The sequence below is a fragment of the Manis pentadactyla genome, chromosome 2, assembly GCF_030020395.1.
Source record: "Manis pentadactyla isolate mManPen7 chromosome 2, mManPen7.hap1, whole genome shotgun sequence".
In the NCBI taxonomy this organism is placed as follows: Eukaryota; Metazoa; Chordata; class Mammalia; order Pholidota; family Manidae; genus Manis; species Manis pentadactyla.
The window spans coordinates 42,129,172-42,142,675 of record NC_080020.1 but is presented as its reverse complement, the minus strand read 5'-3'; the positions used below and the strand labels follow the sequence as shown (position 1 = coordinate 42,142,675).

The following is a 13,504-nucleotide window of genomic DNA, read 5'->3' as shown; positions in this document are numbered from 1 at the left end:
AAAGTAAACTCAACAGAAACCCTACCATTTTGGAAAGAGAGGAGAAATGCCCTGGGCTCAATGCCGCGTTGGAAGTAGGAGATTAGCAGGTGCAATTGACCGGGCAATTTGCTGGCTCAGCATAGGCACTCAGTAAGTTCTAGCAACTTCTAATTTCTAGCATCATCAATCCAAGATGCCACAAATGATAAGTTCTGTTATCAAGTTAATAGTTTTAAAAATACTCTGTTATATGAAATACTTCAGTGATGACCAAATAAAAGCTACTGTCAGAAGTATTATAAAGGGAGATTTAACATAATAACAATGTCATAAAATAATAGATCATAAAAATGGCCTAAAAACCAGGCAGTCAGCAGCTATCTATCTCTAGCAGGTTCTAGGTTGAGGTGGCCAAATCCTGCAGGGAGACCAGGACTCTGCTCTGAAGCTCAACCAGCCGAGAGGAAAGGGCCTTCTGTGAACCAGAGTAGGGAGCTGCCCTCCAGAGGGGCAGTTTCCAGGCCAGCTGGGCCCACAGAAAAGCCAGGAGTATATCCCCCTCCTCTGCCAGGAAGGGAACCAGAAGAGACTTGGCAGCCTGCAGGGACGGAGTGTGCCTACCTGCTGTTGAAGGGATTGTCTCCAGGAATGATGTGGGTGCTGTCTTTGCCAGCCAAGAGCTTGATGCGGTCATAGAAGGACTTCACTGTGGGGGAGTCTGTCTGGCCCTGCTGAATGATGTCCAGGGGGTCCCGAGAGCCCCGGCAGAGCAGACTGTTCTGACAGGCTGACTGCAGGCAGCAGTCAGGGTCCAGACAATCCACCAGGCCATCTGGAAGGGCAGAGGCAGAGCCATGGTCAGTGGATTTCATAGCACAAGGCCACTTAGAGATGCTAACACCTTTGTCATGAGCAACACCGACTCTGCTGAAGAGTTTGACTTGACAGGTTTCACACAGCTAGCCCAGTATGACTCCAATATTACACATAGAAAATGAAAGACTGAGAGGAAATTATTGAAAATGTTGACAAATGGTTATCCCCAGGTAGTAGATTAGTGTGCTTCTCTTCTTTTTATTGTACTTTTCAGGAATTTCTACTTTTTCTATTGTGAACAAGTAGTATTTGACTGGTTAGAAATAAAAACAAACACTTTGTTTTCAAATAACAGCATGAAAATTACCTGTAGCCAGTTCTCAGTGGCCTGTGCCCCATAATCAAAATGCATGGGATTCCTCAAGTGTCACCTTAATGGAGAAAAGTATTCCATCCCTGCCCCCTCTATGCCAGGGTGGGTGTCGCTGACCAGCTGGAGAACCAGGTGCAGTGAGTTTTATATTTTCCAGGAAATGTGGAGAAATGGTGTTGGCTGCAGCACCCAGAAATTAAGCCAGCAGTTCACCCAAATGCTTCTGGTGCTATCTTCCTAAATACCTGCAGGACTTTGAACATCCTGATTTACAGGCTTAGATTCCTGTCCCTCCATCCCTTTCCTAGGCTGATTCAACCCCTTTTTAACAAATATTTGAGTGCCTTCTATGGTCTGGAAATAAAACATAGATCAAAGAACAAACAATGATGGTGTCCTTCCTTAAGAACCTAACAATATGGTGGGGGATATAGATTAAGACTCATCTTTCAAGACCTGTACTAGGTGTAGCCTCCTCCTCCAGGAAGCCTTCCCGATGATGCCCCATGGCTAGGGTAGGTATTCCTGTTTGGTGTATCCCTGAAGCAGAGGTTCTCAAAGAATGGTTCTGCATCTCAAACTTGTGTGGAGGATCAAGGGTCTACCCCAGACCTTCCCAGGGAGAGCCTCCTGGGACAGGTCCTGGAATATGCATTTTACATGAGGTTCTCAGGTGATTCTAATGCACAACAAATTTTAGTAACTTTTGTTAATGCCAACTTCCTTGTTCTAGAATTAATTATCTCTGTATGCTTGCCTTCCTGTCTGGAAAATGAGCTCTTTGAAGAGCAGAACAGTGTCTTACTCATTTTTATATTCATGCCTTAGCTTAGTGCCAACCATGGGCTTGGGCACTCCACAAATGTTTACTGAATGAATAAATTACTGTTTCCTGTTCCTCACATGTCTGTTAGGGCTGAAGATGGGAATGTTCAGGGCAGTGCCTGCTCCTTGGAATTCTCTATTAAATGGATTAGTTGCCCAACCTTTTGCACTCTGCTGGGAATTGAATGAACACACAGTGGAGCAGCTTGGAGAATAACTTGCTTGTACCTCCGAGACTTGATGGCAAGACATTTTTGGGCCATAATTAGAATCCCAGAAACATGCACTCAAACCCTGGGCTATGATTTGACAAACACTAGTACTGGAATGCTGAATCAGAAGCCTGGCTGTGTGCTTTAAATTTACTATAATGTAATTTTTGGCATTACCCTTTTCCTTTGGTTCTGCTAATGAAATTGAAATACGTAATTTCACCAAAGTTCCACTGTAATTTAGCAATTAATGTACAATTATTTTAATGCATTACTTTCTTTTTAGCAAACAAACAAATTAGGAGGTTGCATGTTTTGCTTGGCTTTAAATTAGTAAAACTAGCCTCTCATTTTCCACATGGGCAAATGTTGCTCATGTGTCTTGTAACAAATTTAGATTTACAAAATTTCCTAGAAGTGCAAACACAGGCGGGTGAGCAGGCACACATGCTTTAAATTTAGAGACTTTCAAAATCAAGGCTCTGAATGTCTCAGCCTGATGTGCTGGCTGAATCGGGTACTCCCCAGAGTCCCATGAATCTCAGACCCAAGAAGTGGCACGGGAGAGCTGTGTCTCAGCAGCAGGACGATGCGGAGGCATCGTTTCAGATCCATGTTCAGATCGTCCAGTGGATCCCAGAGCCCTTGGCAGAATAAGAAAAAGAAAAAAAAATGTTCTGCCTTTCACATCACCTAGCACAGACCACCTTCACTAGGCAGAAGGAATCTACCACAGAATGCCTGCTTTGGCTGGAGAAATGCCCTGCTGAGATATGTCAGCAGTGCTTCATTCAGCAGCTGCAGACACTTCTCAGGTGAAAAGGAACCCACTGTTACCAGCGCTATAGATTTCTTTAAGGCCACTGGCCTCTTCCCATTAGGAGTTCAATCCATCTCTGGTGGCCTTTCCCTCCTGAAGCTGGGAATGCCCCCAACCCCCAACCCATTTACTACCCACTCCATATAAGCAGCTTCAGGACCTCACTGGGTTCATAAAACAACTGGACAGTTTTTCCATTAAGCACTGAGCATTTTCCTCCCCAACCCCCTCTAGTCTTGCAACTGCTTCAAAAGTGTGGATGTCAAATTTCCACACTGTTTTGTTGATTCTGGGCTTTTTATTAAAAGGCCTGTCTGGCAGGAGATGTCCTATAAACACATTGGCAATAGTAGATGGCAAATGCTAAAGAACAACAACACAAAAAGTATATAAATGATTTCCTCCTACATACTTACATTACCTGTTCCAGACATTGTGCATTTGGGGTTCTATCTGTTATTAAGTATGAGCCCACATTATGCCTGTAATGACCTCATCACATTGCGTGATTATGGGCTGCTGCTGGACACTTTCAGACAGCACTGTGAACTTTAAATTGGCACTCCAATCTCCCGGTGGCCTGTCAGTCATGAGAATCGCATCTTTATGCCAGCAAGCCCCTCGCATGGAGTCTGACATGGCAATCTTCAGTAAATTACCCTGTCACTGACAATCTTGCAGTTATCTCGCAAACAATCAAGCAGGCAATCAAACTGCTCTGAATTGCCAGTTCAGGACCTGAGAGGCTGCCGATGTCTCCATTCAACAGGGCCGTGAAAGCGGCACAGTCCTCCTGTGACTTTGGGCGATTTATTTATTTATTTATCTACCTACTTGTTTGTTTGTCTGGTTGGCTTTTTCCTGGTGAGGGTGGTGAGACAGGGTTGCAGAGTCCTTGAAAAGGGCCCAATTCTGACTCAGCAGTTAGGGGAAGGGCCCCGGGCCTTCCCGATGGGCCGATGGCAGTGTCCAGTGTCTGCTTAATATGTCCCCGTTGAACTTACTCTGTGAGATGTGGCCACACAGGGTGGTCTAGGTGCTCTACGTGAGAAGGCATGCTAAATCACAGCTCGCTGTTGCCCACACACATACATCGCATGCTAATTGTAATGGATATTTCAGAGAAACTTTTTGGGAACAATATGTGGGACACTCTTTTTATTGCTTTGATAAAGAAAATCACAGTGAATCTTCCATATCAGCTCTGGTAACATAAAGCAGGAATCAGGTGAATGATGAATTGAATCCTTTGGATTAGAATATCCAACACAAAAGGCCAAAAAGTACACAGCATCAGAGGTAAGAGTCTGGCCTGTGGAATCAGACAGATTTGGGTTTGAAGCTCATCTCCTCTAGTCCCTGGCTGTGTGAGTTTAGAAAGATAATCAACCTTGCTGAACCTCAATTTCTTTGCCTTTAAAACTGAGTTATAATAGTATATCTATCATAGAGTTACTGATGGGAAATAATGAAGTGACGTATATAGTATCAGCCTGGCACATAGTGTGTGCTCAGTGAACTATATATATTACTAAAACCAGAATCTCCCTTTAGTATTCAACTTCTTCAGTTTATAAAAATGGGATATGAGAATAAATGACATTAATATCCCTTTATTAAAGTTATTCACTGGTATGTGCTACTGGTAGGTTGAATCTTGGTAAAATGTTGTTTCCAAACAGTGATAAGCTAATAATGATAGCAATAATAAATGCTATAGTCTGAACAGGATTTACATATATCTTGATTTAAATCCTCATAGTAACCTCCAAAGCAGGGTAATGTAACCCTTAAATTATAGACTTTGGATCAGGTTGTCTGCATTTGAATCTCCAATCAACTATTACCCATCACTGACCTTGGGCAATTAATTGTTCTGTGTTTCATTGCCTCATGTACGAAATGAAGATGGTGATGCTGATATTAGAAAGTGCTGCTGGGAGGATGAAAGCAATTATTACATATACAGTACTTGGAATAGTGCCTGATACAGAGAATACTCAGTTAGCTGTGTGCTATCCCCATCACCACCATCTTACAGAGTTGGAAACTGAGGTTCAGAGAAGCTGAGTAAGTTATCTAAATAGCTAAGAAGCCTCTTTGGATAGAAAGTTGGAAAAGTAAACCAGTGAGATCATCATCCTTTGCTTTCTTCTCTATTGGGAGGAGAAGGCATTTCCTTCCCAAAGGGCGTCTGAAGGCAGGGCAGCAGACGCCTGTCACCCAAGGGAAGAGTGGGCAGCAGTGAGATTTATCACTTCTGAAGGCCTGTCTCCTCCTGCAGCTGGGAAAGAACTTGCCTGGTTGAAGTGAGTACCTGAAAAGGAATTCCCATGAGAAGGTGCCTGGGGATTCACTCCCTGCAGCGGTGACTAATGGGGATCGCGCTGTTTACCTGAGAGTCAACCCCCCATTTCAACTGTTTACCACTGGCACAAAGCAGTACTTAGCTCCTGAGCTGGCAGTTTCCTGCCTCTGCCTACTTTGCTCTGCTAGACTTTTTTTTTAAGGAGGTCCTAAATAGTCAAGAGATTTAACCCCACAGCCTTAATTGAACACTTACTAGTATGGCTAAGTTCAGTGGGAAGGAGACCACACATAAATGGAGTGGCTGCAGAGAAGCCACAGTAAACATCTGAATATTTCAGAGCTGGCTGAGACAGGTGCATCTTTTCTGTCTCGGAAGGATGCCAGGGCCCTTGAGCACTCTGACAGGAAAGGGAGGGCTCTAGGAATGAGAAGTTTATTTCATTTATTTTCCCCTTTTATCTTTGTAAACTTGGCAGCTTATGGAGCATCAGATGGAAGCATTTTGTTCAATTTTTGGTGCTTTTTGTTCTCTGTAGTTTGGTATGCAAGTAACTCCTTTGGCAACCTGCAGGAACTTGCTGGCTTTCTTGGGTATTAAAGGCTTCGGAGAAACATCTCAATTTACTTTTCTCAGTTTTATTTTGTGACAGAGTGACACAAATCAACTCCAGGGGTGCACTTTAGGTGCTGTAGATGGCTCTGCGAGTGTCTGCACACGGCACCTGGCTGGGAACCGGTCAGCAGCTCAGATTTTTTAAATGAGCCTCCTCTTTCTGGATCATGAGATTTGATGTTTGATGAGGTTTGATGAGAGGCACCAACCACCACATCTGCCGTCCCTACCCATGGGCCAGAAGGCCATAGAGTGGGGTAGCTAAAATGTGGGCTTTGAGGAGTATATTCTGTCCCATTTAAAGGATGTTCATGAACAGGCAAAGTTAATCAATTATGGTAGAAAGTTAGAAACTGTAGTTATCTTTATGGGGAGGTACTGGTGGGGAAGGAATATAGAGGAACTTTTTGGATGCTAAGAATGTTCTAGACCTTCATCTTACTCACTGGGCTACAGAGTGAATGTATATGTAAAAATTCACCGAGGTGTATATTTAAGATTATGTATGCACTTTATGTACTTGCCAAGAGACTGATTTTAGACAAGATATCATCCTCTCCATGCTGTCTTCCTCATTTACCAAATGGGCATAATGAGGATGATGAAGGTACCTTCCAGGAGCCCTGGAAGGATTAACTAAAATAATTCACGTAAGGTACTTAGAACACTGTGAGCACCTAGTCATCTACTAAGTGCCTCTGAATCATTTCCACTTCTTTTTGAATCTTGGCACCTTATAGGTGTGTGAGCTATTTACCAAGGTTTCATTTCCCCAAGGAAAGTACAGGGAATTCAGGTGGTGAACCCAATAAATCGTGGGGTTGTTTTTGAGATCAGTTAATGATGGGGAGGTGGAAAATTGCTGAAGCAGTGGAGAGAAGGGAGGAGGCGATAGGTTGGGGCAAGAAGGGAGGAACCTGTTGCTGTTTGCTCTTGGTGATGGAAATGAGGAAGGGCAGGAGGGACTAGAGAGCATGCTTCACTCTGCTGGCTGCCAGGGACCAAAGGCTCTTGAATTTTAGCTAGAGACATAAAGGGGTTCTCGAGTAAAAGGAAGTATGGCAACCAGAGGATCTGTTTTGCCTTGGGAGTTACTCTGTTCTAAGGGAAGCTCTTGCAGGACCTTGCGTAAAGTGGCAAATATTTTTTTCTTTGCCAGGCCTCTGTCTATATAAACAATTTTGAGTTGCCCAAATCAGCATATGAGCACCATTCTAGCAGCCTTTTGCAAAAGAAATACTCCTCCAGTTAGTAGGAGTGATATACTCACCAATTTACCCTCTGGAATTGAGTTTGGGCATTGGACCCCGAGATATCTCATAGATGCAAATCCCCAAACATCTTGGGGTGTCTGGTCAACCCACAAGCATGGGGATGGGGTGATGGATTGTAGAGGGTCAGAGAGGACCCTGAAAGGGAGAAACAAGGACCAGGGCACACACGGGTCCTGGTTTTGGCTGGGGTGCTCCTCAGGACCAGGCAGCATTTCTGACTGGGGCCAGTCCTTGCCCTGGGAGGAACACTTAGGAAATGTGAACGAGGGCATGCCAAAGCTTAGGGGCTCACTTGCTCAGGGTAGTAGTCGGGTCTTGGCCCAGCTGGACTAATAGCAAAAGAATACAGGCTTTAGCATCAGAATGGTCTGGTTCTAAAACCTGTTCTATCATCTCCTAGCTATGTGCTCTTGGCAGGTGGCTGACCTTCTGTGACTCAGTTTCCCAGCTACAGAATGGGCTTAACAGCACCTACTTCCCCGAAGGGCACAGAGATGCTATCAGATGGCACATAGGACATGAGAGAAGGAAGGTACTGCACTTCCTTCAGAGGAAGAGCTCCATAAATGGGGGCTTTCCCTCGTGGTATTCCCAGCTCTCTCCCAGCAAGGGCACTGTTCCATTTGCATTTTACCCAGTTCCTGCTGACAGGTTGGAAGGGAGGGATCATTGAAAGTGTTCTGGCTTGGTGTAACTAAGAAGTGAAAGGAACGGGAAAGGCCGCCTTGATTTAACCTGGCAACAGGAGGTTAGCTCTCCATTGCCCTGGTGAGCTCTCCCACACAGCCAACCTTTTAAAGCAATAGACGGGCTGACAGGGTGGGTGCTCCTTTGGAAGGTTTCACCTGCCATTAATACCCTGGCTGCCTGACGGACTGTCGTTTGCAGGCATCTCTGCCTTTCCCCCACGGAGCAACCTCCATGCTTAAGTACTGCAAGAAGTAAAATTGTATTTGTGCTCTTTCTGGAAGGCCTTTTGGAAGTTTTCCTCCTGCTTCTTGCTAACTCGTTTTGTCAGTCTCTGAGCTCCAAGCCCAGAGATCCTTGCCCGGCAGCACCTTCTGGTGTTTCTTATGACTTAGCAATGGAAGATCAATCCTGTCTAATGAGAGATCTGGCCGAGTGGAGGCCCCATTGAGAGCTGCTTTGCTGGCTTTCCTACTCTTCAGGATGAATGTGGGAAAGAAAGCAAAGGCTGCTGTTATTAAAGGCAGGGATAGGATCCAGGTAAGACTCCTCTTTAATGTGATTCTGGCTTTACCTTGAAGCTCGTGAGGCATCTGGACAAACTCACATACAGGGGGGTGGGCTTGAAGGATGGTAGAAATTTTATGATAATGAACTTGCAGTGTGTGCCCAGGTTTTTTTTTTTTTTTTAAATAGTTCTTCACTGAAAACCAAGCAAATGGATAAAACACAAAATAAAAACAAACACCACCAACAAACACCTTTACCACCAATGCTTCTCAAATTCTAACCAGTATCAGACTCACCCAGGGTCCTTATTAAAATGCAGATTCTGATTCTCTGGCCCTGGGGTGGGGCTTGCAGGCCTGCATTTCTTAACGAGCTGTCAGGCTAGGCCATGCACGGAAGGTACTTCCAGAGGTCAGGCCCTAAGCCATGCTGATCCAGGTGCACTCCCTGACTTCCCGCCTGTAATCACCTCAGTGACGCTGATTCCTGCTGTCAAGCAGACCTACTGAATTTCTGAGTGTGGAAACTGGGAATCTGCATTTTAAAAGACTCCCAGATGATTCTTTTGCTCATTGAAAACACCCTTCAAATATCCAGAGCAGTACATCTGAGCCTGAGGGACTGAAGCAGCTTTACCAAACTACGTCTCCCGGGGGACGTTAAATAGGGCACCTCTGAAACACAGGAGTGGAGGTGGGACAGGAAGGGCTATGGTCAAATGCAATTTGGGAGATGTTGGCTTAACAAAGTTAAACTGGCTTCTTTACAGCAGGATGTCTCAAAGCTTTTGATGTGTGAGTAGGCATTATGAAGCGTTAATGTCACAATGGAGCGTGCCACGTTTCCTGACTGTGGACCCCTTTTGGCTCACAGCATCTCCCTGTAATAGTCTAGCGCAATACAGATTGGGAAACACTTTATGAGAACACAGGGCTCTAGGTCTGGCAGCTCTATCCTTGCAAGGACCCACCTAACCTCTATCTACTCAGCAGTCATAAGTGGCAGCCTCGTGCTTCACTGATCTTCCCATAAAATGCAGGCTTTTGGGTGATCAGGCCCAGCATGAACCACATCACCACTGCTAGCAGTCAGCTCAGAGCCCCTGTCGCCTCCAAAGCCAGTGAATTGTAGTGGAGGGACCTCGTGCTAGGTGGCATCCTGTGGGTCAGTATGATGATGAGGCATTAATGGCAACCGTGTCTAATGAGAGCTAATGGTTGGCACTTACAAAAAACTTACTAGGTGCCAGGCACCATGCTTAGTGCTTTACACGCATCCCTTCTTTAAATCACCACCAGAATTCCCAGGATCATTAGCATTGTTTACAGATGAGGAATTGGAGATTTAGAGAGAGATTAACTCGCCTGAGACCCTGCAGCTTCTACAGGGTGGGGCTGAGTTTTGAACCTAGTCCGCTGTGCTCTGAAGCCAAATCCTACACAAAGCTGCCACTTCTTAAGGTCTGTTACTGTTACTCATTCGGAATGGCCAACACAAAGGGGTGGTGACCTGCTGGAGTGTCAGGAGCCACTGTGCCTGGGCCAACTCTTTTTTAATTTTAATTTTAATTTAATTTTTTTATTAAGGTAGCACTGATATACAATCTTATTATGAAGGTTTCACATGAGCAACATTGTGGTTACAACATTCACCCATATTATGAAGTCCCCCCCCCACCATGCAGTCATTGTCCATCAGTGTAGTAAGATGCTATAGAGCCACTACTTGTCTTCTCTGTGCTATACTGCCTTTCCTGTGCCCCCCCTACATTATGTGTGCCAATGATAATCCCCTTCTCCCTCCCTCCCTCCCTCCCCACCCACACTCCCTACCCCTTCCCCTTTGGTAACTGCTAGTCCCTTCTTGGAGTCTGTGAGTTTGCTGCTGTTTTGTTCCTTCAGTTTTGCTTTGTAGTTAGTTATACTCCACAGATGAGTGAAATCATTTGATACTTTTCTTTCTCTGCCTGGCTTATTTCACTGAGCATAATACCCTCTAGCTCCATCCACATTGTTGCAAATGGTAGGATTTGTTTTCTTCTTATGGCTGAATAATATTCCATTATGTATATGCACCACATCTGGGTCAACTCTTTATCTAAGGCAAGACTATGGCAAACAGAGGAGGAACAGTTAAGATACGTATGGAAGGAAATTTATTTTTTGGAAGGCTGGGATGCACCTCTCTGCCCCAGCTCCTAACTTTGCCTAGTTTATACTTCTGACGTGGCTGGGTCACCACAGGGCTGTTCCTATGCCAGCTGCTTACATTCCTCTGTGCGTTTGCAGCCTGCACCTTATATCTTTGTGCAGCCATCACCCAGGAATGCTCACAAGAACTCTTTGAGGTGGCATCTATGATCCCTGTTTTGCAGATGAAGAAACAGGCTCAGAGAGGTTAAGGGCCTTGCCTACCATCACTCAGCTAGTAAGTGATGGAGGAGTGATTCACAGGCTAGGCTGTCTGCCTCTAAAGCCCACACTCTTGGCCCCTGCCCTCAGTTCTTCAAAGGCGGGGTGAGTAATCACAACCATAAAGGTACCCTGTGAATGTTGTAGGACTTGGGAAATTCTGAGGCTTCAGAAAACATCTTTATTTTCTAGTTGTTTTGTGTGCACTCTCTCTCTCCTTCTCTCTCCCTCCCTCAGTGGCCTCTCCTCAGCCCAGACAGAGCCTCTAGGAATAACGATTTCACTTGATCAGAATTTTCCCACCTTGGACATCTCCTGTCAGGCCTTTCTGGCGCGGTCTCACTTTTGTTAGCCTAGGGCCATGTTTGTTACACCTGGGGGATCTCTACCCTGGCTGCTGCTGTCTGACCCCTTTTCTGTTATGAAAACCAGTGGCAACAGAGAGCAGGGGCCTCTGATCTCAGCCACTGATTTTCCCAAACACCCGCCCTCTGCCCGCTGTACTGGCCTGTTGCAGTCTGGTCATCCCCCTGCTGCCCCCATCACCCTCCATCCCAAAGAGCCCACTGACAGGTCAGACAGAAGCCAGTGGGTGGCCAGGGAGTCCAGGCCTGGCAGGGGGTGGTGACCTGGTAGAGTGCCAGACAGTGACTTACTGAGCTCCTCAGAAAGAAAAAGGGCTGTCACCACCGCCACCTTGAACCAACAAGCCAGAACAGTCACTTTCCGCCTGAGAAGAGACCCTGCCTCTTGGGGGTCGGTGGGAGGACTGGCCTCAGAGTTGAGAGAATTAGCAGGGGCAGGACGCCTCTCCTCTTGCTGTGTGAATGCCCTCAGACTGCCAAATGGGAGCAGGGACCAGATTCGGCTACCATAAAAGCTTACTGCTGGATTAGGGAAATCAGAAGTACTAATTCCTAAACATGACCATCGTCATGTTCCAGGCACTATGTTTAATGCTCCCTGGAGAGCATTTCATTTAATCTTCATATCCACTCTATGGTGCAGGTACTCGGAGCCAGTATTGTACTGTCAATTATGATCATAGTATCTGAAGGTTTGCAACATATTGGCTGTGTGGCCTTGGGCTAGTTACTCTCCCTCTCTGAGCATCATTTTCTTCAATAAAATGGAAATAATCACCATACCAGCTTAATAGGGCTGCTGTGAAAGATTAAATAAGCCTTATGAGAAAGGATTTAGCATGTCGTAACCATCTGCTTACTCCAGCTTTACAGATGGAGAAACCCAGTCCTAGAGCCATTAAATTACTTGACAAGGTGAGGCAGCCACTAGTGAGTGGCAGAGCTGGGATTTGCACATGGCAAGGCCAGCCCCCGACTTGGTGATCTTCCTCACCACTTCCTGCCTGACCAAGCAAGCTGAAGTTTAGGAAGTCAGGGCTCACCTCAGTGGTCCTCAGCAGCCCTGCTTTCCTTGTCTTAGAGGGGGATTATGAAGCTTGGGTGCCTACGGCCGTCAGCCCACAGGAAGCTGATACACAGGGTGAGCAAGTTGACATAGAAATGAAGAGGCATGTAACCATGCATTTACATCTTACTGAAATCAAATAAATGTATCTTACATTTGGATTTTCTTTGCAGTAATAAAGCAATGCCAATGGTATACAATGACTTGAGCGTCACTGTCTGTATGTGTGTTTTTTTAATCCTAAAATGAAATGTATTCATACTAAAGTTATCCATTGAATAAAAGACAACTGCTTCCTATCCTAAATACCTCTCATTAAAGCTTTCATTCATTCAGTTTATTTAATAATGAATTGGCCAAGACAGAAGGTCCTTGTGGCTATAGGCCTAGATTCTAGAGGGGAAACACAATTAACAAATAAATGTATACCAGACTTTGAGAGAGTGATAGTAAAGCAGAACCAAGGGTTAGAGAAAGATGGGGGAGAGGGTTTGCTGCTTAAATGGGGGAGCCAGGGACAGCTTCTATATACATGTGACATTGGTTAGAACCCTAATGAGAGGAGGAAAGAAGTCATGGAAACATCTGGGGGAAGGACACTGAACAGAGGGAGCAGCAGGTGCAAATGCCCCGGGTGGGAATATGTTTTATGAGTTGTAGGAACAAGATGGTGGATGTTGGGCCAAATGAGGGAGAGGAGCTAGAGGGAAGAAACAAGATCAGAGTGGAAGCACCGCTGATGTGTGACTTGCTGATGCAGAGCAAGGGAAGCCATTGTTGCAACCTGGATGCCATTCTTAAGGGAGATGAGACACCCTGAGGAGGTTTGAGCAGGGATGTGATTTGATTTGACTTTTCAAAACATTCTTCTGACCACTCTGTGTGGAATATACTAGAAGCTGGAGGACCAGAAGTCCAGCCCAGCCAAGCTGGTGGCATGATCTGGGTGGAGGTGGAAAGATATTAAGAAACCATGACCTTAATGGTTAGGAATAGGGAATGGAAGGGACAAAGGTGCATCCAAGAATCTGTGCTGCCATGCACAGGCAAAAGTGGCCTGAGAGGGACCCGGGGAATGACCACCCTAGCAGACCACGTGACAGTCGGGCAGTAATGGCCTTGGTGGTATACATCAAAGGGCATGACATTGGGTGATGGGCCCCAGAAGGCTGGAATTTTCTCTCTAGATCTGCTCCTCCTGAGCCATGTGCTTTCTGAGTGAGCACTGCAGAAACGAGAG

General features: G+C 45.5%; 1 protein-coding gene across 12 annotated transcripts in view; it reads right to left on the bottom strand.

The window, feature by feature from the left end:
* Nucleotides 1–13,504, bottom strand: part of TENM2 (teneurin transmembrane protein 2) — a 1,165,071-nt gene that overhangs the window by 79,676 nt on the left and 1,071,891 nt on the right. For all 12 annotated transcript variants that reach the window (XM_057491503.1, XM_036884772.2, XM_036884776.2 and 9 more), the window contains one exon: nucleotides 604–814. In XM_057491503.1, coding sequence (XP_057347486.1) covers nucleotides 604–814 — 211 coding nt within the window. The remainder of the gene's footprint in view (nucleotides 1–603; nucleotides 815–13,504) is intronic.